Source organism: Panulirus ornatus, chromosome 4 (assembly GCF_036320965.1).
Source record: "Panulirus ornatus isolate Po-2019 chromosome 4, ASM3632096v1, whole genome shotgun sequence".
Classification (NCBI taxonomy): Eukaryota; Metazoa; Arthropoda; class Malacostraca; order Decapoda; family Palinuridae; genus Panulirus; species Panulirus ornatus.
In genome coordinates, this window is record NC_092227.1 from 89,138,654 (window position 1) to 89,164,860 (window position 26,207).

At 41.8% G+C, this 26,207-nt stretch overlaps 1 protein-coding gene across 3 annotated transcripts in view; it reads left to right on the forward strand.

The window, feature by feature from the left end:
• Positions 1–26,207, forward strand: part of LOC139746207 (cyclin-G-associated kinase-like) — a 329,022-nt gene that overhangs the window by 143,787 nt on the left and 159,028 nt on the right. For all 3 annotated transcript variants that reach the window (XM_071657155.1, XM_071657166.1, XM_071657174.1), the window contains 2 exons: positions 1,100–1,213; positions 15,743–15,848. In XM_071657155.1, coding sequence (XP_071513256.1) covers positions 1,100–1,213; positions 15,743–15,848 — 220 coding nt within the window. The remainder of the gene's footprint in view (positions 1–1,099; positions 1,214–15,742; positions 15,849–26,207) is intronic.

Sequence of the window (26,207 nt, forward strand, 5' to 3'; positions counted from 1 at the left end):
CGGTCTTATGGGGTGGAGGGAAAGCTGTGGGAAGCAGTGAGAAGCTTTTATCATGGATGTAAGGCATGTATACAAGAAGAAAGAGAGGAGAATGAGTGGTTCCATGTGAAGGTTGGTCTGTGGTAGGGGTTTGTGATGCCACCATGGCAGTTTCATTGGTTATTGATGGGTGCGAGTGAAGATGCAAGATTCTTGGAGAGAGAGGCAAGTATGCAGTCTGTAAGGGATGAGAGGGCTTGGGAGATGAGACAGTTATTGTTTATTGTTTGCTGATGACACAGCATTGGTGACAGATTCAACCAGAAAGTACAGAGGTTGGTGTTGAGTTTGGGAGAGTGTGTGAAAGAAGGAAGCTGAGAGTAAGTGTGAATAGAAGCAAGATTGGTGGGTTTAGCTGGGTAGAGGGACAGGTTATTTGGGATGTGAGTTTGAATTGAGAAAATTTGGAGATGGTGAGGTGTGAGTGGACATGGCAACAAATGGAACCATCATAGTGGAAGTGAGTCATGGGGTGTGGGGGGTGGAGGTTCTGGGAGCACTAAGGTATGTGTGGAAAGCAAGATCATTGTCTGGGAGGGCAAAAATGGGTATGCTTGAGAGTATAGTTATCCCAACAGTGTTGTATGGATGTAAGGCATGAGCTATAGATGGAAATGAAATGTTAGAGGACAGTAAGTGATTTATGGTGGTGTAATTAAGTAAGCTATAAAAGGGTAAAAGAGAGGTGTTGTAATAAAAAAGTGTTATTGGGAGGACTGAAGAGGACGTGCTGAAGTGGTTAGGACGTATGGAGAGAATGAGTGAGGAGAGTTTGTCAAAGAGGATATATGTGTGAGAAGTGTAAGGAACAAGGAGAAGGGGAAGAACAAATTTTAAATGGAAGAATAGAGTGAAAAAGTTGATCATTTTTTTTCACATGTGTTTGTAAAGATGAGGCACATGAATATTACTACATTGTATTGGTAAGAAGGCTGCAGGATACAAGTGAATATTTTGTTTTTTAGGTGGATAAATGGATGTTCTACCCAACTTTATGCTTGTGAATCAGCTATTCCTTTTTATTGTGGCCAAAAGGTATTCATAAGAGATAAAATTTCAGATATCTGGAGTATGTTCGGGACCTGGTATCTTCTCCACCCACAGAGCCACATTTCAAGCCTTTAACTCTAACCTCCATCATCATATCACCTATCCCACTATTTACACAGAGGAGGTAGGTCACATTGCTTCAACCCCACTTTTGTTCATATATAAAAACTTTTGTTTTCAAGGCTCCAATTCGAGTCAGTACCTGAATGAAAGGAAAAACTCTAGGAAGGGAGGGGAGGAAAAAGAGTGTGAAGACAAGAGGTTAGCAAAAGAATGGAGGATATGTATGAGCTATTTGTAAGGAAAATTTATTTAGTGCATCACTTTAGTTTTAATTAGATAAAAAGCAAGACCGGCAGTCCTAGTACAGAGGATTTAAGATGAAATTTGGATAATTCTTTAAATTCATATCCCAGGATGGCAGGACTTTCCAGAGTTGTTGCTGTCTACAGCCTACTGCTTGTATAACAGCTGTACTTTCCTTAACAGACATTATTTCTCAATTCCCCTTGATTTGTCCATCTCCATGTCTATTCCTTGGCTAAACCTGATGCTTCCAGAATATCCCTCATAATCATGTTACCTTTCAGTGAAGGGAGATTTAGTATTATTGCTTTTTCTGGCAATACAGTCATGTATTGGCCATAACTTAAGTAATATTGAAGACATCAACTTGAAAGGAGAATATATGCATTATCAATTAACTTGTGTTGCATTTCACATTAGAGTTGCAGACACTTTGGATATCAAGGCCAAGGTCAAAAGATTGCCATATTCGTTGGAAAAGTTTGGTTGACCATTTACTTTTTTTTTTACTCTTTTAGATACCCCATGGTTGTTTAATTTGTTTATGGATGGGGTTGTTAGGGAGGTAAATGCAAGAGTTTTGGAAAGAGGGGCAAGTATGAAGTCTGTTGGGGATGAGAGAGCTTGGGAAGTGAGTCAGTTGTTGTTCGCTAATGATACAGCGCTGGTGGCTGATTCATGTGAGAAACTGCAGAAGCTGGTGACTGAGTTTGGTAAAGTGTGTGGAAGAAGAAAGTTAAGAGTAAATGTGAATAAGAGCAAGGTTATTAGGTACAGTAGGGTTGAGGGTCAAGTCAATTGGGAGGTGAGTTTGAATGGAGAAAAACTGGAGGAAGTGAAGTGTTTTAGATATCTGGGAGTGGATCTGGCAGCGGATGGAACCATGGAAGCGGAAGTGGATCATAGGGTGGGGGAGGGGGCGAAGATTCTGGGGGCCTTGAAGAATGTGTGGAAGTCGAGAACATTATCTCGGAAAGCAAAAATGGGTATGTTTGAAGGAATAGTGGCTCCAACAATGTTGTATGGTTGCGAGGCGTGGGCTATGGATAGAGTTGTGCGCAGGAGGATGGATGTGCTGGAAATGAGATGTTTGAGGACAATGTGTGGTGTGAGGTGGTTTGATCGAGTGAGTAACGTAAGGGTAAGAGAGATGTGTGGAAATAAAAAGAGCGTGGTTGAGAGAGCAGAAGAGGGTGTTTTGAAGTGGTTTGGGCACATGGAGAGGATGAGTGAGGAAAGATTGACCAAGAGGATATATGTGTCGGAGGTGGAGGGAGCAAGGAGAAGAGGGAGACCAAATTGGAGGTGGAAAGATGGAGTGAAAAAGATTTTGTGTGATCGGGGCCTGAACATGCAGGAGGGTGAGAGGAGGGCAAGGAATAGAGTAAATTGGAGCGATGTGGTATACCGGGGTTGACGTGCTGTCAGTGGATTGAATCTAGGCATGTGAAGCGTCTGGGGTAAACCATGGAAAGCTGTGTAGGTATGTATATTTGCGTGTGTGGACGTATGTATATACATGTGTATGGGGGGGGTTGGGCCATTTCTTTCGTCTGTTTCCTTGCGCTACCTCGCAAACGCGGGAGACAGCGACAAAGTATATAAAAAAAAAAAAAAAGATACCCCTGGGAATAGAGGAGAAACATGTATTCCCTGCATATTGTAGAATGTGACTAAGAGGGATGGGAGCTGGGTGCAAGAGACCGTTCTTGTATTTCATTTTCTAAAAGATGGAACAGGAGGAACCAAGCAAGGAGTGCTCATCCTCTTCAAAGGCTCAGACTGGGGTGTCTTGATTGTGTATTATGTAACCAAGATGAGAAGAAAGGAGAAAAAGGTAGTATGTTTGAGGGGAAAATTAAATGTTCTAAGTCTGAGTGAAACAGAGCTTAATGGTAAGGGGCAAGACTAGTTTAGGGGTAAAATCAGGGATTAGTTTGAAGGTGAAAGCTAAGGAAACAGGGGTTGTAGGAATATGTGAAAAAGTAAGGAAGTGAGCTACAAACTGATGTGGGTAAAAATGAGAACAGATTATTATAGTTGGGTGGTTATTAGGGCTTATGCATCAGGCCACAGGAAAAATGTATAAAGAGAGGTGAGTGTTTTAAGAGAAACTGAGTATGTCACCTGTTTTGATGCAAAATTCTGGTACTAGTGATAGATAATTTCGATACAAAAGTGAGTATTCTGACAGTTGAAGATACAATTGGAGACATGGGTATTCAGTAAGGTGAATGGAAATGCTAAACAGCTTGTGGAGTTTTTTTTTTTTTTTTTTTTTTTTATACTTTGTCGCTGTCTCCCGCGTTTGCGAGGTAGCGCAAGGAAACAGACGAAAGAAATGGCCCAACCCCCCCCCCCCCATACACATGTACATACACACGTCCACACACGCAAATATACATACCTACACAGCTTTCCATGGTTTACCCCAGACGCTTCACATGCCTTGCTTCAATCCACTGACAGCACGTCAACCCTGGTATACCACATGACTCCAATTCACTCTATTTCTTGCCCTCCTTTCACCCTCCTGCATGTTCAGGCCCCGATCACACAAAATCTTTTTCACTCCATCTTTCCACCTCCAATTTGGTCTCCCTCTTCTCCTCGTTCCCTCCACCTCCGACACATATATCCTCTTGGTCAATCTCTCCTCACTCATTCTCTCCATGTGCCCAAACCATTTCAAAACACCCTCTTCTGCTCTCTCAACCACGCTCTTTTTATTTCCACACATCTCTCTTACCCTTACGTTACTTACTCGATCAAACCACCTCACACCACACATTGTCCTCAAACATCTCATTTCCAGCACATCCATCCTCCTGCGCACATCTCTATCCATAGCCCACGCCTCGCAACCATACAACATTGTTGGAACCACTATTCCCTCAAACATACCCATTTTTGCTTTCCGAGATAATGTTCTCGACTTCCACACATTTTTCAAGGCTCCCAAAATTTTCGCCCCCTCCCCCACCCTATGATCCACTTCCGCTTCCATGGTTCCATCCGCTGACAGATCCACTCCCAGATATCTAAAACACTTCACTTCCTCCAGTTTTTCTCCATTCAAACTCACCTCCCAATTGACTTGACCCTCACCCCTACTGTACCTAATAACCTTGCTCTTATTCACATTTACTCTCAACTTTCTTCTTCCACACACTTTACCAAACTCAGTCACCAGCTTCTGCAGTTTCTCACATGAATCAGCCACCAGCGCTGTATCATCAGCGAACAACAACTGACTCACTTCCCAAGCTCTCTCATCCCCAACAGACTTCATACTTGCCCCTCTTTCCAGGACTCTTGCATTTACCTCCCTTACAACCCCATCCATAAACAAATTAAACAACCATGGAGACATCACACACCCCTGCCGCAAACCTACATTCACTGAGAACCAATCACTTTCCTCTCTTCCTACACGTACACATGCCTTACATCCTCGATAAAAACTTTTCACTGCTTCTAACAACTTGCCTCCCACACCATATATTCTTAATACCTTCCACAGAGCATCTCTATCAACTCTATCATATGCCTTCTCCAGATCCATAAATGCTACATACAAATCCATTTGCTTTTCTAAGTATTTCTCACATACATTCTTCAAAGCAAACACCTGATCCACACATCCTCTACCACTTCTGAAACCGCACTGCTCTTCCCCAATCTGATGCTCTGTACATGCCTTCACCCTCTCAATCAATACCCTCCCATATAATTTACCAGGAATACTCAACAAACTTATACCTCTGTAATTTGAGCACTCACTCTTATCCCCTTTGCCTTTGTACAATGGCACTATGCACGCATTCCGCCAATCCTCAGGCACCTCACCATGAGTCATACATACATTAAATAACCTTACCAACCAGTCAACAATACAGTCACCCCCTTTCTTAATAAATTCCACTGCAATACCATCCAAACCTGCTGCCTTGCCGGCTTTCATCTTCCGCAAAGCTTTTACTACCTCTTCTCTGTTTACCAAATCATTTTCCCTAACCCTCTCACTTTGCACACCACCTCGACCAAAACACCCTATATCTGCCACTCTGTCATCAGACACATTCAACAAACCTTCAAAATACTCATTCCATCTCCTTCTCACATCACTGCTACTTGTTATCACCTCCCCATTTACGCCCTTCACTGAAGTTCCCATTTGCTCCCTTGTCTTACGCACCCTATTTACCTCCTTCCAGAACATCTTTTTATTCTCCCTAAAATTTACTGATAGTCTCTCACCCCAACTCTCATTTGCCCTTTTTTTCACCTCTTGCACCTTTCTCTTGACCTCCTGTCTCTTTCTTTTATACTTCTCCCACTCAATTGCATTTTTTCCCTGCAAACATCGTCCAAATGCCTCTCTCTTCTCTTTCACTAATACTCTTACTTCTTCATCCCACCACTCACTACCCTTTCTAAACAGCCCACCTCCCACTCTTCTCATGCCACAAGCATCTTTTGCGCAATCCATCACTGATTCCCTAAATACATCCCATTCCTCCCCCACTCCCCTTACTTCCATTGTTCTCACCTTTTTCCATTCTGTACACAGTCTCTCCTGGTACTTCCCCACACAGGTCTCCTTCCCAAGCTCACTTACTCTCACCACCTTCTTCACCCCAACATTCACTCCTCTTTTCTGAAAACCCATACTAATCTTCACCTTAGCCTCCACAAGATAATGATCAGACATCCCTCCAGTTGCACCTCTCAGCACATTAACATCCAAAAGTCTCTCTTTCGCACGCCTGTCAATTAACACGTAATCCAATAACGCTCTCTGGCCATCTCTCCTACTTACATAAGTATACTTATGTATATCTCGCTTTTTAAACCAGGTATTCCCAATCATCAGTCCTTTTTCAGCACATAAATCTACAAGCTCTTCACCATTTCCATTTACAACACTGAACACCCCATGCATACCAATTATTCCCTCAACTGCCACATTACTCACCTTTGCATTCAAATCACCCATCACTATAACCCGGTCTCGTGCATCAAAACCGCTAACACACTCATTTAGCTGCTCCCAAAACACTTGCCTCTCATGATCTTTCTTCTCATGCCCAGGTGCATATGCACCAATAATCACCCACCTCTCTCCATCAACTTTCAATTTTACCCATATTAATCGAGAATTTACTTTCTTACATTCTATCACATACTCCCACAACTCCTGTTTCAGGAGTATTGCTACTCCTTCCCTTGCTCTTGTCCTCTCACTAACCCCTGACTTCACTCCCCAGACATTTCCAAACCACTCTTCCCCTTTACCCTTGAGCTTCGTTTCACTCAGAGCCAAAACATCCAGGTTCCTTTCCTCAAACATACTACCTATCTCTCCTTTTTTCACATCTTGGTTACATCCACACACATTTAGGCACCCCACTCTGAGCCTTCGAGGAGGATGATCACTCCCCGCGTGACTCCTTCTTCTGTTTCCCATTTTAGAAAGTTAATACAAGGAGGGGAGGATTTCCGGCCCCCCGCTCCCGTCCCCTCTAGTCGCTTTCTACGACACGCGAGGAATACGTGGGAAGTATTCTTTCACCCCTATCCCCAGGGATAATATACATATATATATACATATACACACACACACACACACACACACATATGCACATACACACACACACACACACACACACACATATACATATGAAAAATGTAAGAAACAATTTAGAAAACAAACTTTTAGCTTGAAATGAATGAAAAAAAATGAATGTCACATAATGGTTCAACCTCTGGCTATGGAAAAGGAAATGTACAATTTATTCACACAAACGTCAGTAGCAGTTCTCATCAATTTCACCACTGTGTCAATAAGCTTCAATGTCTAAGCTACATTTTTTTTTTTTTTTTCTCCAGCTGAAAAAGGAGTGGTGAATGGGAAATAAGGGACAAAGCAAGTATACATGGATGAGTAGGAGAGATGGTCAGTGGGCATTGTTAGATTATAAACTATTGATAGGTGTACAAAAGAGATTCTTCAATGTGAATGTGCTGAGAGGGACAGCTGTTGGGATATCTGATCATCACATAGTGTATCTGAGGTGAAGCTATGTAAAGGTTTTTGGAAAAGAGAAAGTGATATGGATGAGAAGAGGGGTGGTGAAAATATATGAGCTTGGTAAAGAAACTGAATACCAGGAGAGATTAAGTGTAGAATGCAGAAGGTGGAAGTACAGAAACTAAGGGACTGGGTGAGGAATAGTAGGTATTTAGGGAAGCAGTGCTGGTATGTGTGAAAAAAGTTTGTAGCATGCAGATGGAAGGTTGGACAGGTGAGAAAAGGTGATGAGTTGTGGGATGATGAAGTAATGTTGCTGATGAAAGAGAAGAAAGTTTGTGTGATTGGGAGATGTACAAGAGAACGCAACGAAGGTCAAGAGGAAGGTGCAGGGGCTGAAAAAAAAGAGCAAACGAGAGTTGGGATAAGTAAATATCGTTAAACTTTAGGGAGAATTAGATGTTTTGGAAGGAGAGTAATGGTGTGAGACAAGCAAGAGAACATTGGTGATGGGGGAAATTAGGGAAGTAGCTTTGATAAATTGAAGAGGAGATGGAGTAAGTACTTTGAAGGATAGATGACTGTGTTTGATGATAATGTGGCATATGTAGGATGTTGGATTGAGATGGTAATGTAAAGCGAGACAATTGTGGCAAGTGGTTTGGTGAAAGATTTGCTTATGATGAAATGTAGCAAGGATGGGATTGTAGTTGAATTTGTTAAGAAAAGAGATGGCAGTGTTATTGATTGGTTTCTTTAGATTTTCAGTTTATGTATGGATCATGGTGAAATCCCGAAGATGAGCTGAATACATGTATAGTGTCATTGTATAAAGGCATGGGGTACAAAGTTGAGTCTGAATTACAGAGATATTAGTATATTGAATTTACAGTGAAAGACAAATGTTTGCCTCGACTGCATTTTGGCAGTTGGCAAGCCTGGTTCAGATTAAGGTTTAACTAGTCCTCTGGCTGATACCATGCAGATGTACTACATTTGTTCATATTAAGAAAGTAAATTGTGTTTAAATCAATTTGAAATTTGCAGGTAAATATTTGGAAAAAATTTGAAATCTCAGGAATTTTTTACCTTTATCTCAGGAAATTCAGTGATGTATATGAGCAATCAGTGCTCAGAGATACCAGAAATATGTAAGGAAGCATGTACTGGAATGCTCGCCTTTTATAAGATGTTTTCATCAAACCCAGGAGCAGACTTTAGTCTTTTAATGTAGTGTACCTGGTAAGCTATATGGATGAGTGGTGATTGAGCGGGTGGTTGTATGCACGGTATCAGACTGGAGAGGAATAAAGTGGTTTCAGAAGTGGTAGAGGATATATGGATCAGGCATGGCATTTATGGATCTGATGAAAGCATACAAAATTGTTGGTAGAGATGATTTATAGGAGATGCTACGAATATATAGCGGGGGAAGGAAAGCTATTAGAAGCAGTGAGGAATTTTGATCACGAGTAAGACGTGTGTAAGTGAGTATAGAGGAGGGTGAGTGGTTTCAGGTGAAAGTAAATATGCGATAAGGTTTCGTAATGTTACCATGGTTGGTTAATTGTTTTATGTTTGGGGTGGCGATGGAGGTGAAGGCAAGGGTCTTGGAGATAGTAACAGATATTCAGACTGTTATTGGAGATAGTAACAGATATTCAGACTGTTATTGGAGATAGTAACAGATATTCAGACTGCTTGGGGTGGGGATGGTGTGGGAGGTGAGTCAGTTGTTGTTTGCTGATAGTATGATGCCGGTGGCAGATCCTAGTGGATAAATGGAGGAGTATGTGTCTGAGTTTAGGAGAGTATGTGAAGGTAGGAAGTTGAGAGTAGAAGTGAAAAGAATAAGGTTATTAGGTCTGGCATTGAAAAGAGAGAGGTTATTTGGAGTGTGAGTTCAAATGGAGAGAACTTGAAGGAAGTGGAGTGTTCAAGATCCATGGGAGTGGATTGGCAGTAAATGGAAAGAGAGATCACTGTCTTTAAGAGCAAAGATGGATAGGTTTGATGGCATAGTAGTCTTGTTAGTGCTGTATGGATGTAAGGCATGGGCCATAGACAGAAGTGTAAAAGAAAGGGTGAATGTGTTGGAAATGAAATGTTTAAGGACATTGTGTGAGTTAAGGAGGGTTGATCGAATATGAAATGATAGGATACCTACTTATAAGAGAGGTATGGTAGTAAGAGGAGTATATATTAGAAAACTGAGGAGGTTGTGCTGAAATGGTATAGGCATATGGAGAGGATGAGTAAGAAAAGGATGACTTATGGAGGTTATACGTGTCAGAAGTGGAGGGAACAAGGGAATGGGGGAGACCAAGGAGAAGGTGGAAGGATGGAGTGAAAGATGCTTTAAAAGCTTGGGGCCTGAACTTGAAGGAACACGCAAGGTGTGCAAGGGGTAGAGCAAATTAGAGCAATGTGGCTTACAGATGATGATGTGCTGACAGTGGGCTGAAACATAGCACATGAAGTGGTCTGTGGAGACCACAGACGTGTATGTGGTTCCTGATTGTGGGTGAGGGTTCTGGTGTAATTGCACTGTATATGATAGCTAGAGGGTGGATGTAAGAAAATAAAGCCATTTCTTTGTCTTCCTAGCACTACCTTGCTTACATGGGAAATGGCAAACATGTATGGAAAAAAATATCTGCATGAGATGAAGAACATATGTGTATTTTCTTGTAAAGGTTGTGCCTCATTCTCAGTTGAGGTCAGTGAAATTGATCTTAGGAATAACTCCTTGTGAATTGTGTCTCATTCTCAATTGAGGTCAGTGAAATTGATCTTAGGAGTAACTCAGTTACCATCGATGTAACACTTGACACATTATGTGCATTGGTGTGAGAAAATCTGTCACAACCATACTTAGGTCATTCTGACCTTGGATTTCAGGGCCTCAAGATGAGTCTTAATTTTTTTTTTTTTTTTTTTTTATTTTAAACTATTCGCCATTTCCTGCATTAGCGAGGTAGCGCTAAGAACAGAGGACTGGGCCTTTTTTGGAATATCCTCACCTGGCCCCCCTCTGTTCCTTCTTTTGGAAAATTTAAAAAAAAAAAAAAACGAGAGGGGAGGATTTCCAGCCCCCCGCTCCCTCCCCTTATAGTCGCCTTCTACGACACGCAGGGAATACGTGGGAAGTATTCTTAATTTGTCTTACCTGGCCATAACCTTTTTGTGAATGGGAATATCAGTGTAGAACTTAGAGCACTGATATATAAGTTGTCATATTGTAATACAAGGTGAGTGCATAAGTAAAGGGGTTGATGTGAGACCAAGACCACCTGTGACATAGGGAAATAGACTGGAAGAGTACTGAAGGTAGAGAAATGGGGGAAGAATGAATGGAATGATACGTGCAAGGGAGGCATGTAAGGACTAGGAGAAGTGGAGACACTTTTACTGTGGCCACCCTTGTCAGAGATAGTATTAGAATATGTTTCTTACCATTATGTTTCCATCCTTGGGGATAGGGGAAAGAGAATACTGTGCACATATCTCCTGCATTTTGTAGAAGGCAACTAAGAGTAGCAAGAGTGGAGGGCTGGAAATCTTTCTCACATGTATGACTTTCCAAAAGAAGGAACATAGGAGACAATAAAATCGTATATTTTTTCTAATGCTGTGTCATCTGTTCTGGATGCTACCTTGCTCATACAGGAAATGGTGAACATTTACTATTGATAAAGGACATTATGAGGACTTATGACCATTGGTTTTGAAGTTAAGGCTAAATGATTGTAAGTATCCTGGTATTGTTTTATCTCTTTTACTGTTTGAGATATTAACATGAGACTTGTAGTACATTTGTGCTGCATACTATAAGACAAGAGAACAAATGGGAACATCGGTGAAGGGGGCTAATGGCGAGGTAATAACAAGTATTGCTGATGTGAGAAGGAGATGGAGTGAGTGTTTTGAAGGTTTGTTGAATGTGTTAGATGATAGAGTGGCAGATATAGGGTGTTTTGGTCGAGGTGGTGTGTGAAGTGAGAGGGTCAGGGAAAATGATTTGGTAAACAGAGAAGAGGTAGTGAAAGCTTTGTGGAAGATGAAAGCCAGCAAGGCGGCGGGTTTGGATGGTATTGCAGTGGAATTTATTAAAAAAGGGGGTGAATGTGTTGTTGACTGCTTAGTGAGGATATTCAATGTATGTATGGCTCATGGTGAAGTGCCTGAGGATTGGCGGAATGCATGCATAGTGCCATTGTACAAAGGCAAAGATACAAGTTTGTTGAGTATTCCTGGGAAATTTATGGGAGGGTATTGATTGAGAGGGTGAAGGCATGTACAGAGCATCAGATTGGGGAAGAGCAGTGTGGTTTCAGAAGTGGTAGAGGATGTGTGGATCAGGTGTTTGCTTTGAAGAATGTATGTGAGAAATACTTAGAAAACAAATGGATTTGTATATAGCATTTATGGATATGGAGAAGGCATATGATATGAGTTGACAGAGATGCTCTTTGGAAGGTATTAAGAGTATATGGTGTGGGAGGCAAGTTGCTGGAAGCAGTGAAAAGTTTTTATTGAGGATGTAAGGCACGTGTACGAGTAGGAAGAGAGGAAAGTGATTGGTTCTCAGTGAATGTCGGTTTGCGGCAGTGGCACGTAATGTCTCCATGGTTGTTAAATTTGTTTATGAATGTGGTTGTTAGGGAGGTGAATGCAGGAGTTTTGGAGAGGGGGCAAGTATGCAGTCTGTTGTGGATGAGAGGGCTTGGGAAGTGAATCGGTTTTTGTTCTCTGACGATAGAGCGCCTGTGGCTGATTCAGGTGAAAAATTGTAGAAGCTGGTGACTGAGTAAAGTGTGTGAAAGAAGAAAGCTGAAAGTAAATGTGAATAAGAGCAAGGTTATTAGGTACAATAGGGTTGAGAGACAAGTCATCCAGGAGGTAAGTTTGAATGGAGAAAAACTGGAGGAAGTGAAGTGTTTTAGATATCTGGGAGTGGATTTGGCAGCAGATGGAACCTTGGAAGTGGAAGTGAGTCACATAGTGGGGGAGGGGGCGAAGGTTCTGGGAGCATTGAAGAATGTGTGGAAAGTGAGAACATTATCTCAGAAAGCAAAAATGGGTATGTTTGAAGGAATAGTGGTTCCAACAATGTTTTGTGGTTGCGAGGTGTGGACTATAGATAGGGTTGTGCGGAGGAGGGTGGATGTGTTGGAAATGAGATGTTTGAGGCCAATATGTGGTGTGAGGTGGTTTGATTGAGTAAGTAATAATAGGGTAAGAGAGATGTGTGGTAATAAAAAGTGTGTTGCTGAGAGAGCAGAAGAGGGTGTTTTGAAATGGTTTGGCACTTGGAGAGAATGAGTGAGGAAAGATTGACCAAGAGGATATATGTGTCAGAGGTAGAGGGAACAAATAGAAGTGGGAGACCAAGTTGGAGGTGGAAGGATGGAGAGAAAAAAAATATTTTTAGCAATTGGGGCCTGAACATGCAGGAGGGTGAAAGGCATGCAAGGAATGGAGTGAATTGGAACATTGTGGTATACCAGGGTCGACGTGCTGTCAATGGATTGAAGCTGTCTCCCGCATCAGCGAGGTAGTGCAAGGAAACAGACGAAAGAATGGCCCAACCCACCCACTTGCTCATGTATATACACACATGTCCACACATGCACATATACATACCTATACATCTCAACATATACATATATATACACACACAGACATATACATATATACACATGTACATAATTCATACTGTCTGCCCTTATTCATTCCCATCGCCACCCCGCCACACATGAAATGACAACCCATTCCCCCTCATGTGCACAAAGTATCGCTAGGAAAAGAAATCCAGGCCCCACAGAACTTTCCATGGTTTACCTTAGACGCTTCACATGTCCTGGTTCAATACATTGACAGCACGTCAACCCCAGTATACCACATTGTTCCAGTTCAGTCTGTTCCTTGCATGCCTTTCACCCCCCTGCATGTTCAGGCCCCGATCACTCAAAATCTTTTTCACTCCATCTTTCCACCTCCAATTTAGTCTCCCATCTTTCCACCTCCAATTTGGTCTCCCACTTCTTGTTCCCTCCACCTCTGACTCATATATCCTCTTTGTCAATACTTCCTCACTCATTCTCTCCATGTGACCAAACCATTTCAAAACACCTTCCTCTGCTCTCTCAACCACACTCTCTTTATTACCACACATCTCTTACCCTTTCATTACTTTACTTACTCGATCAAACCACCTCGCACCACCTCACCATACGTTGAGGTGTATGGGTATGTATATGTGCATGTATGGACATGTATGTATATACATGTGTATGTGGATGGGTTGGGCCATTCTCTCATCTGTTTCCTTGCACTACCTCACTAACATGGGAGACAGCGACAAAGTATAATGATAGATAATACTATATTGAGGTCACTATGATATTGGCTTTCAAGTTCAAGGTCTTAGGACTTACCATTAACACACAGGGCTTCCAGTTGCTGGTTTGCCAACATATTTGATTGAAGCTGATTAGTTCATAGAAATTGTAGACTTTTTCTGACCTGGCCATAACCTTTTGAAGGATGGGGGGCATCAGCATTGGACTTTGAGCTAAAGATATATTTGTTGTCATGCTTAAATGTATTGCATACCATGATAAGGCCACAAAGATCCAGGGTTTTACGGTAGAGATCTTGTAACTGTCAAAGTCTTAGAGTCGATCTAACTCTTTTGAAGTATGATATGTCAGTATCTTGGATTTAGTTTAACTCTCTTGCTGTACGGTATGTCATTATCTTGGAATTGGTCTTACTCTTTTACTGTATGATATGTCATTATCTTGGAAAATATCTAAACTCTTTTATTGTATATGTCCATATCTAGGAACTGATTTAATTCTTTTACTCTTTATGTCAGTATCTTGGAATTAATCTAACTTTTACTGTTTGATATGTCAGTATCTTGGACTTGGTCTGACCCTTTTACACAATATGTCAGTATCTTGGAATTGGTCTAACTCTTTTACTGTGTCATGTCAGTATCTTTTAGTTAGTCTACCTCTTTTACAGTATGGTATGTCATTATCTTAGAATTGGTGTAAATCTTTTACTGTATGATATGTCATAATCTTGGAATGGGTCTAATTCCTTTAATGTGTATATGCATGAGACTTGGTAACTTATAGGTGCATCATAGCATATTGAGGGTACTGTAATATTGAATTTCAAGTTAAAATTAGGTAATTGACCGTTGACATTAAGATATCCCAACCTTCCTGCCCGCCCGCCCACCCACCCTAGTTAGCTTTCGTAACTAAAGTGGATTGGTTCTTAGAAATTGATTTGGGTGAGACAGAAAAAACAAAAGGTACTGGATGTGATATCATTTGAGAAAGGCTTTGAATTGGTTTGCTCATGGGGATGCATGATAGTAGATTGGTTAAGAAAATACAAGTGAAATAGAAGGAAACAGACTAAAGGGAAGAGAGATAGCTTCCAGAGAAGGTAAAGTGAATAAGCTGATTGTGGAGAGGATACAGGAAGGTGGAAGGGGATAGAGCATGGTAGGAAGGTGTGTTTGGATAGGGAAGCCATGAGACTTTCTTGTCAAAACCACCTTCCCCTACCCCCAGGAGGAAAGAAGGCATCGGAGATATAGATAGATAGTTTAAGTAATAATTGGTAAGCTCTGTGTGGCTGGTTATCATGAGTGACTTTCCTGTCAGGTAGTTCGACTCCTATGTTCATGAGGTCTGTAGAGCATGTCACTCAGACTGGTCATAGGAATGTATCTCCACATAATCAGAGTATAATAGAAAAACTTGTACACATAAAAACCCTTTTTGTTTGTCTTTTATTGTTTCCATACTACCACTATTCCCCATGTTATGTACAAAGCTAATCCTCATTCAGTCTATCTCATCATTAACTTGGCAATGCAATGTAGATTGTTGAGGACTTTCTTAGCTGTATGGTAGCCAGTGTTGTATCTAACTCATTCTCTCATTCTGTGTTTCTACCCAGATTTGTATTGATAAACATTATTGATATACCTCCATGTTACTACCTTGCTAAGGTGGGAAATTGCAAACTAGTGTGAAAAAGATGTATGTATATAGAAAGTTATAAATTATGTGATAAGCTTATTTCATAGGTGATAAAGTCTCATTGAGTTACTGACACTTTCTATTACTTTTAAAACTTTTTGGATAAAGTAATTACTTTGTAGATGGTAATGAAGAGTAATGAGTAAAATTGAATAACATATAAGTTAAAATTGTCTTTTGGCAGTTGAGTTCATTACATATTGTTTATCAGCTATTAAATATTGTAACATATTCATGACAGAGATGGAGCACGACCTTATGTAGAGGTTTGGCAGGGTGACCATAAAATGCTGTCTACTCTCCAGGAGTATGATCACATGAAACTCTATATGCCGCATGATAACAAGGTGAGTTCTTTATGAATGTGTATCAAATATGAATGTGTTTTAGCAAATGCAAACAGTCACAATAGATTTTCTACAAGTTGTTGGTTTAGCTTTGTGTTCTTAAGGTATTCTAGACATTTGAAATGGTACTGATTATTCATAAAGGATATATTCTTTTATGGCTTTCACTATTTATTCCTTGAGTACTTTTATATTTATCTTTCTTTCTTTCTTTCATACTATTCGCCATTTCCCGCATTAGCGAGGTAGCGTTAAGAACAGAGAACTGGGCCTTTGAGGGAATATCCTCACCTGGCCCCCTTCTCTGCTCCTTCTTTTGGAAAATTAAAAAAAGAAAAAAAAAAAAATATATTTATATATTAATTTATTATACTTTGTCGCTGTCTCCCGCGTTAGCGAGGTAGCGCAAGGAAACAGACGAAAGAATGGCCCAACCCACCCACATATATATATATGTATATATGTACACATCCACACATGCACATATACATACCTATACATCTCAACGTATACATATATACACACACACACATATACATATATATACTTATGTTCATAATTCATACTGTGTGCCCTCATTCATTCCCATCGCCACCCCACCACACATGAAATAACAACCCCCCTCCCCCCACATGTGCGCAAGTTACGCTAGGAAAAGACAACAAAGGCCACATTCATTCACACTCAGTCTCTAGCTGTCATGTATAATGCACCGAAACCACAGCTCCCTTTCCACTTCCAGGCCCCACAAAACTTTCCATGGTTTACCCCAGATGCTTCACATGCCCTGGTTCAATCCATGACAGCACATTGACCCCAGGTATACCACATCATTCCAATTCACTCTATTCCTTGCACGCCTTTCACCCTCCTGCATGTTAAGGCCCCAATCACTCAAAATCTTTTTCACTCCATCTTTCCACCTCAATTTGGTCTCCCACTTCTCCTCATTCCCTCCACCTCTGACACATATATCCTCTTTGTCAATCTTCTTCATTCATTCTCTCCATGTGACCAAACCAATTCAAAACACCCTCTTCTGCTCTCTCAACCACATTCTGTTTATTACCGCACATCTCTCTTACCCTATTATTACTTACTCGATCAAACCACCTCACACCACATATTATCCTCAAACATCTCATTTCCGGCACGTCCACTCTCCTCCACACAACTCTATCTATAGCCCACGCCTCGCAACCATATAACATTGTTGGAACCAGTATTCCTTCAGACATACCCATTTTTGCTTTCCGAGATGACGTTCTCGACTTCCACACATTCTTCAACACTCCCAGAACTTTCTCCCCCTCCCCCACCCTATGATTCACTTCCGCTTCCATTGTTCCATCCACTGCCAAATCCACTCCCAGATATGTAAAACACTTCACTTCCTCCAGTTTTTCTCCATTCAAACTTACCTCCCAATTGGCTTGTCCCTCAACCCTGCTGTAGATTAGTGATGTTTGTGGAAAGAGGGCATATAGTGTTAAGTGCTGTTAACCTTTTTTTGTGTGCAATTAATGTTTTTGATCTCCCTAAGTGCACAATGAGTAGCAAAATGATTGTTTTTTGTTTTTCCTGAACATGCAGGAGGGTGAAAGGCGTGCAAGGAATAGAGTGAATTGAAACGATGTGGTATACCTGGGTCGACGTGCTGTCAGTGGATGAACCAGGGCATGTGAAGCATCTGGGGTAAACCATGGAAAGTTCTGTGGGCCTGGATGTGGAAAGGGAGCTGTGTTTTCTGTGCATTATTACTAGACAGCTAGAGACTGAATGTGAACGAATGTGGCCTTTGTTGTCTTTTCATAGCGCTACCTCGCGCACATGAGGGGGAGGGGATTGTTATTTCATGTGTGGTGAGGTGGCGATGGGAATGAATAAAGGCAGACAGTATGAATTATGTACATGTGTATATATGTATATGTCTGTGTGTATATATATATATATATATATACATTGAGATGTATAGGTATGTATATTTGCGTGTGTGGACATGTATATATATACATGTGTATGTGGATGGGTTGGGCCATTCTTTCGTCTGTTTCCTTGCGCTACCTCGCTAATGCGGGAGACAGCGACAAAGCAAAATAGATAAATAATTTTATTTGTTATATTTATTTATTTTGCTTTGTCGCTGTCTCCCGTGTTAGCGAGGTAGCGCAAGGAAACAGACGAAAGAATGGCCCAACCCACCCACATACACATATATATACATACACGTCACACACGCAAATATACATACCTATACATCTCAATGTACACATATATATACACTCACAGACATATACATATATACACATGTACATAATTCATATTGTCTCCCTTTATTTGTTCCCATCGCCACCCCGCCACACATGGAATAACAACCCCCTCCCCCCTCATGTGTGTGAGGTAGCGCTAGGAAAAGACACCAAAGGCCCCATTCGTTCACACACAGTCTCTAGCTGTCATGTAATAATGCACTGAAACCACAGCTCCCTTTCCACATCCAGGCCCCACAGAACTTTCCATGGTTTACCCCAGATGCTTCACATGCCCTGGTTCAATCCATTGACAGCATGTCGACCTCGGTATACCACATCTTTCCAATTCACTCTATTCCTTGCACGCCTTTCACCCTCCTGCATGTTCAGGCCCCGATCACACAAAATCTTTTTCACTCCATCTTTCCACCTATAATTTGGTCTCCCACTTCTCCTCGTTCCCTCCACCTCTGACACATATATCCTCTTTGTCAATCTTTCCTCACTCATTCTCTCCATGTGACCAAACCATTTCAAAACACCCTCTTCTGCTCTCTCAACCACACTCTTTTTATTTCCACACATCTCTCTTACCCTTACATTACTTACTCGATCAAACGACCTCACACCACATATTGTCCTCAAACATCTCATTTCCAGCACATCCACCCCCCTGCGCACAACTCTGTCCATACCCCACGCCTCGCAACCATACAACATTGTTGGAACCACTATTCCTTCAAACATACCCATTTTTGCTTTCCGAGATAATGTTCTCGACTTCCAAACATTCTTCAATGCCCCCAGAATTTTCGCCCCCTCCCCCACCCTATGATTTACTTCTGCTTCCATGGTTCCATCCGCTGCCAGATCCACTCCCAGATATCTAAAACACTTTGCTTCCTCCAGTTTTTCTCCATTCAAACTTACCTCCCAATTGACTTTACCCTCAACCCTATTGTACCTAAGAACCTTGCTCTTATTCACATTTACTCTTAACTTTCTTCTTTTACACACTTTACCAAACTCAGTCACCAGCTTCTTCAGTTTCTTACATGAATCAGCCACCAGCGCTGTATCATCAGCGAACAACAACTGACTCACTTCCCAAGGTCTCTCATCCACAACAGACTGCATACTTGCCCCTCTTTCCAAAACTCTTGCATTCACCTCCCTAACAACCCCATCCATAAACAAATTAAACAACCATGGAGACATCACACACCCCTGCCGCAAACCTACATTCACTGAGAACCAATCACTTTCCTCTCTTCCTACACGTACACACGCCTTACATCCTCGATAAAAACTTTTCACTGCTTCTAACAACTTGCCTCCCACACCATATATTCTTAATACCTTCCACAGAGCATCTCTATCAAGTCTATCATATGCCTTCTCCAGATCCATAAATGCTACATACAAATCCATTTGTTTTTCTAAGTATTTCTCACATACATTCTTCAAAGCAAACACCTGATCCACACATCCTCTACCACTTCTGAAACCACACTGCTCTTCCCCAATCTGATGCTCTATACATGCCTTCACCCTCTCAATCAATACCCTCCCATATAATTTACCAGGAATACTCAACAAACTTATACCTCTGTAATTTGAGCACTCACTCTTATCCCCTTTGCCTTTGTACAATGGCACTATGCAAGCATTCTGCCAATCCTCAGGCACCTCACCATGAGTCATACGTACATTAAATAACCTTACCAGCCAGTCAACAATACGGTCACCCCCTTTTTTAATAAATTCCACTGCAATACCATCCAAACCTGCTGCCTTGCCGGCTTTCATCTTCCGTAAAGCTTTTACTACCTCTTCTCTATTTACCAAATCATTTTCCCTAACCCTCTCACTTTGCACACCACCTCGACCAAAACACCCTATATCTGCCACTCTATCATCAAACACATTCAACAAACCTTCAAAATACTCACTCCATCTCCTTCTCACATCACCACTACTTGTTATCACCTCCCCATTAGCCCCCTTCACTGAAGTTCCCATTTGCTCCCTTGTCTTACACACTTTATTTACCTCCTTCCAAAACATCTTTTTATTCTCCCTGAAATTTAATGATACTCTCTCACCCCAACTCTCATTTGCCCTCTTTTTCACCTCTTGCACCTTTCTCTTGACCTCCTGCCTCTTTCTTTTATACCTCTCCCACTCATTTGCATTTTTTCCCTGCAAAAATCGTCCAAATGCCTCTCTCTTCTCTTTCACTAATAATCTTACTTCTTCATCCCACCACTCACTACCTTTTCTAATCAACCCACCTCCCACGCTTCTCATGCCACAAGCATCTTTTGCGCAAGCCATCACTGATTCCCTAAATACATCCCGTTCCTCCCCCACTCCCCTTACCTCCTTTGTTCTCACCTTTTTTCATTCTGTACTCAGTCTATCCTGGTACTTCCTCACACAAGTCTCCTTCCCAAGCTCACTTACTCTCACCACTCTCTTCACCCCAACATTCTCTCTTCTTTTCTGAAAACCCATACAAATCTTCACCTTCACCTCCACAAGATAATGATCAGACATCCCTCCAGTTGCACCTCTCAGCACATTAACATCCAAAAGTCTCTCTTTCATGCGTCTATCAATTAACACGTAAGCCAGTAACGCTCTCTGGCCATCTCTCCTACTTACATACGTATACTTATGTATATCTCGCTTTTTAAACCAGGTATTCCCAATCACCAGTCCTTTTTCAGCACATAAATCTACAAGCTCTTCACCATTTCCATTTACAACACTGAACACTCCATGTATACCAATTATTCCCTCAACTGCCGTATTACTCACCTTTGCATTCAAATCACCCATCACTATAACCCGGTCTCGTGCCTCAAAACCACTAACACACTCATTCAGCTGCTCCCAAAAGACTTGCCTCTCATGATCTTTCTTCTCATTCTCCGGTGCATATGCACCAATAATCACCCATCTCTCTCCATCAACTTTCACTTTTACCCATATCAATCTAGAATTTACTTTCTTACACTCTATCACATACTCCCACAACTCCTGATTCAGGAGTAGTGCTACTCCTTCCCTTGCTCTTGTCCTCTCACTAACCCTTAACTTTACTCCCAAGACATTCCCAAACCACTCCTCCCCTTTACCCTTGAGCTTCGTTTCACTCAGAGCCAAAACGTCCAGGTTCCTTTTCCTCAAACATACTACCTATCTCTCCTTTTTTTCTCATCTTGGTCACATCCACACACATTTAGACACCCCAATCTGAGCCATCGAGGAGGATGAGCACTCCTCGCGTGACTCCTTCTTCTGTTTCCCCTTTTAGAAAGTTAAAATACAAGGAGGTGAGGGTTTCTCGCCCCCCGCTTCCGTCCCCTTTAGTCGCCTTCTACGACACGTGAGGAATGCGTGGGAAGGGTTCTTTCTCCCCTATCCCCAGGGATAGATAATATTTATTTATATTTATTTATTATACTTCGTCGCTGTCTCCCGCATTAGCGAGGTAGCACAAGGAAACAGATGAAAGAATGGTCCAACCCACCCATATACACATGTATATACATACACTTCCACACACACACATATACATACCTATACATCTCAACGTATACATATATATATACACACACAGACATATACATATATTCACAAGTGCATAATTCATACTGTCTGCCCTTATTCATTCCCGTCACCACCCCGCCACGCATGAAATGACAACCCCCTCTCCCCGCATGTGCGCAAGGTAGCACTAGGAAATGACAACAAAGGCCACATTCATTCACACTCAGTCTCTAGCTGTCATGTATGATGCACCAAAACTACAGCTCCCTTTCCGAATCCAGGCCCCACAAAACTTTCCATGTTTTACCCCAGACGCTTCACATGCCCTGGTTCAATCCATTGACAGCACGTCGACCTCGGTATACCACATCATTCCAATTCACTCTATTCCTTGCACGCCTTTCACCCTCCTGCATGTTCAGGCCCTAATCACTCAAAATCTTTTTCACTCCATCTTTCCACCTCCTATTGGGTCTCCCACTTCTCGTTCCCTCCACCTCTGACACATATATCCTCTTGGTCAATCTTTCCTCACTCATTTTCTCCATGTGACCAAACCATTTCAAAACACCCTCTTCTGCTCTCTCAACCACACTCTTTTTATTACCACACATCTCTCTTACCTTTACATTACTTACTCGATCAAACCACCTCACACCACATACTGTCCTCAAACGTCTCATTTCCAGCACATCCACCCTCCTGCACACAACTCTATCCATAGCCCACGCCTCGCAACCATACAACATTGTTGGAACCACTATTCCTTCAAACATACCCATTTTTGCTTTCCGAGATAATGTTCTCGACTTCCACACATTCTTCAAAGCTCCCAGACCTTTCACCCCCTCCCCCACTCTATCATTCACTTCCACTTCCATGGTTCCATCCACTGCCAAATCCACTCCCAGATATCTAAAACACTTCACTTCCTCCAGTTTCTCTCCATTCAAACTTACTTCCCAATTGACTTGACCCTCAACCCTACTGTACCTAATGACCTTGCTCTTATTCACATTTACTCTCAACTTTCTTCTTTTACACACTTTACCAAACTCAGTCACCAGCTTCTGCAGTTTCTCACATGAATCAGCCACCAGCGCTGTATCATCAGCGAACAACAACTGACTCACTTCCCAAGGTCTTTCATCCACAACAGACTGCATACTTGCCCCTCTTTCCAAAACTCTTGCATTCACCTCCCTAACAACCCCATCCATAAACAAATTAAACAACCATGGAGACATCACACACTCTTGCCGCAAACCTACATTCACTGAGAACCAATCACTTTCCTCTCTTCCTACACGTACACATGCCTTACATCCTAGATAAAAACATTTCACTGCTTCTAACAACTTTCCTCCCACACCATATATTCTTGATACCTTCCACAGAGCATCTCTATCAACTCTGTTATATGCCTTCTCCAGATCCATAAATGCTACATACAAATCCATTTGCTTTTCTAAGTATTTCTCACATACATTCTTCAAAGCAAACACCTGATCCACACATCCTTTGCCACTTCTGAAACAACACTGCTCTTCCCCAATCTGATGCTCTGTACATGCCTTCACCCTCTCAATCAATAACTTCTTCAGCGCTGGTGGCTGATTCATGTGAGAAACTGCAGAAGCTGGTGACTGAGTTTGGAAAAGTGTGTGGAAGAAGAAAGTTAAGAGTAAATGTGAATAAGAGCAAAGTTATTAGGTACAGTAGGGTTGAGGGTCAAGTCAATTGGGAGGTGAGTTTGAATGGAGAAAAACTGGAGGAAGTGAAGTGTTTTAGATATCTGGGAGTGGATCTGGCAGCGGATGGAACCATGGAAGTGAAAAAGATTTTGTGTGATCGGGGCCTGAACATGCAGGAGGGTGAAAGGAGGGCAAGGAATAGAGTGAATTGGAGCGATGTGGTATACCGGGGTTGACGTGCTGTCAGTGGATTGAATCAAGGCATGTGAAGCGTCTGGGGTAAACCATGGAAAGCTGTGTAGGTATGTATATTTGCGTGTGTGGACGTATGTATATACATGTGTATGGGGGGGGGGGTTGGGCCATTTCTTTCGTCTGTTTCCTTGCGCTACCTCGCAAACGCGGGAGACAGCGATAAAGTATAATAAAAAAAATAAAATAATTTACCAGGAATACTCATCAAACTTATACCTCTGTAATTTGAGCACTCACTCTTATCCCCTTTGTCTTTGTACAATGGCACTATGCAAGCATTCTGCCAATTCTCAGGCACCTCACCATGAATCATACATATATTAAGTAACCTTACCAACCGGTCAATAATACAGTCACCCCCTTTTTTAATAAATTCCACTGCAATACCATCCAAACCTGCTGCCTTGCTGGCTTTCATCTTCCGCAAAGTTTTTACTACCTCTTCTCTGTTTACCAAATCATTTTCCCTAACCCTTTCACTTTGCACCCCACCTCGACCAAAACACCCTATATCTGCCGCTCTTATCATCAAACATATTCAACAAACCTTCAAAATACTCACTTCATCTCCTCATATCACCACTACTTGTTATCACCTCGCCATTAGACCCCTTCACTGAAGTTCCCATTTGTTCCCTTGTCCTACGCACTTAATTTACCTCCTTCCAAAACATCTTTTTTTTTTCCCAAAATTTCAATGATAATCTCACCCCAACTCTCATTTGCCCTCTTTTTCACCTCTTGCACCTTTCTCTTGACCTCCTGCCTCTTTCTTTTATACATCTCCCAGTCATTTGCATTATTTCCCTGCAAAAATCTTCCAAATGCCTCTCTCTTCTCTTTCACTAATAATCTTACTTCTTCATCCCACCACTCACTACCCTTTCTAATCTGCCCACCTTCCACACTTCTCATGCCACAAGCAATCTTTGCACAAGCCATCACTGCTTCCCTAAATACATCCCATTTCTCCCCCACTCCCCTTACCTCCTTTGTTCTCACCTTTTTCCATTCTATACTCAGTCTCTCCTGGTACTTCCTCACACAAGTCTCCTTCCCAAGCTCACTTATTCTCACCACTCTCTTCTCCCCAACATTCTCTCTTCTTTTCTGAAAACCTCTACAAATCTTCACCTTCGCCTCCACAAGATAATGATCAGACATCCCTGCTGTTGCACCTCTCAGCACATTAACATCCAAAAGTCTCTCTTTTGTGCACCTATCAATTGATACGTAATCCAATAACGCTCTCTGGCCATCTCTCCTGCTTACATACGTATACTTATGTGTATCTCTCTTATTAAACTAGGTATTCCAAATCACCAGTCCTTTTTCAGCACATAAATCTACAAGCTCTTCACCATTTCCATTTACAACACTGAACACCCCATGTATACCAATTATTCCCTCAACTGCCGTATTACTCACCTTTGCATTCAAATCACCCATCGCTATAACCCAGTCTCGTGCATCAAAACCACTAACACACTCATTCAGCTGCTCCCAAAACACTTGCCTCTCATGATTTTTCTTCTTATGCCCAGGTGCATATGCACCAGTAATCATCCATCTCTCTCCATCAACTTTCACTTTTACCCATATCAATCTAGAGTTTACTTTCTTACACTCTATCACATACTCTCACCCCTCTTGCTTCAGGAGTAGTGCTACTCCTTCCCTTGCTCTTGTACTCTCACTAGCCCCTGACTTTACTCCCAAGACATTCCCAAACCACTCTTCACCTTTACCCTTGAGCTTCGTTTCACTCAGAGCCAAAACATCCAGGTTCCTTTCCTCAAACATACTACCTATCTCTCCTTTTTCTCATCTTGGTTACATCCACACACATTTAAACAACCCAATCTGAGCCTTCGAGGAGGATGAGCACCCCTTGTGTGACTCCTTCTTCTGTTTCCCCTTTTAGAGAGTTAAAATACAAGGAGGGGAGGGTTTCTAGCCCCCGCTCGTGTCCCCTTTAGTCGCCTTCTACGACACGTGAGGAATGCGTGGGAAGTATTCTTTCTCGCCTATCCCCATATACATACATATACATATCAACATTTTTTTTTTTTTGTTTTTTTTTTTTTTGCTTTGTCACTGTCTCCCGCGTTTTCGAGGTAGCACAAGGAAAGAGACGAAAGAAATGGCCCAACCCACCCCCATACACATGTATATACATAAACGTCCACACGCAAATATACATACCTACACAGCTTTCCATGGTTTACCCCAGACGCTTCACATGCCCTGATTCAATCCACTGACAGCACGTCAACCCCGGTATACCACATTGATCCAATTCACTCTATTCCTTGCCCTCCTTTCACCCTCCTGCATGTTCAGGCCCTGATCACACAAAATCTTTTTCACTCCATCTTTCCACCTCCAATTTGGTCTCCCACTTCTCCTTGTTCCCTCCACCTTCGACACATATATCCTCTTGGTCAATCTTTCCTCACTCATTCTCTCCATGTGCCCAAACCATTTCAAAACACCCTCTTCTGCTCTCTCAACCACGCTCTTTTTATTTCCACACCTCTCTTACCCTTACGTTACTTACTCGATCAAACCACCTCACACCACACATTGTCCTCAAACAT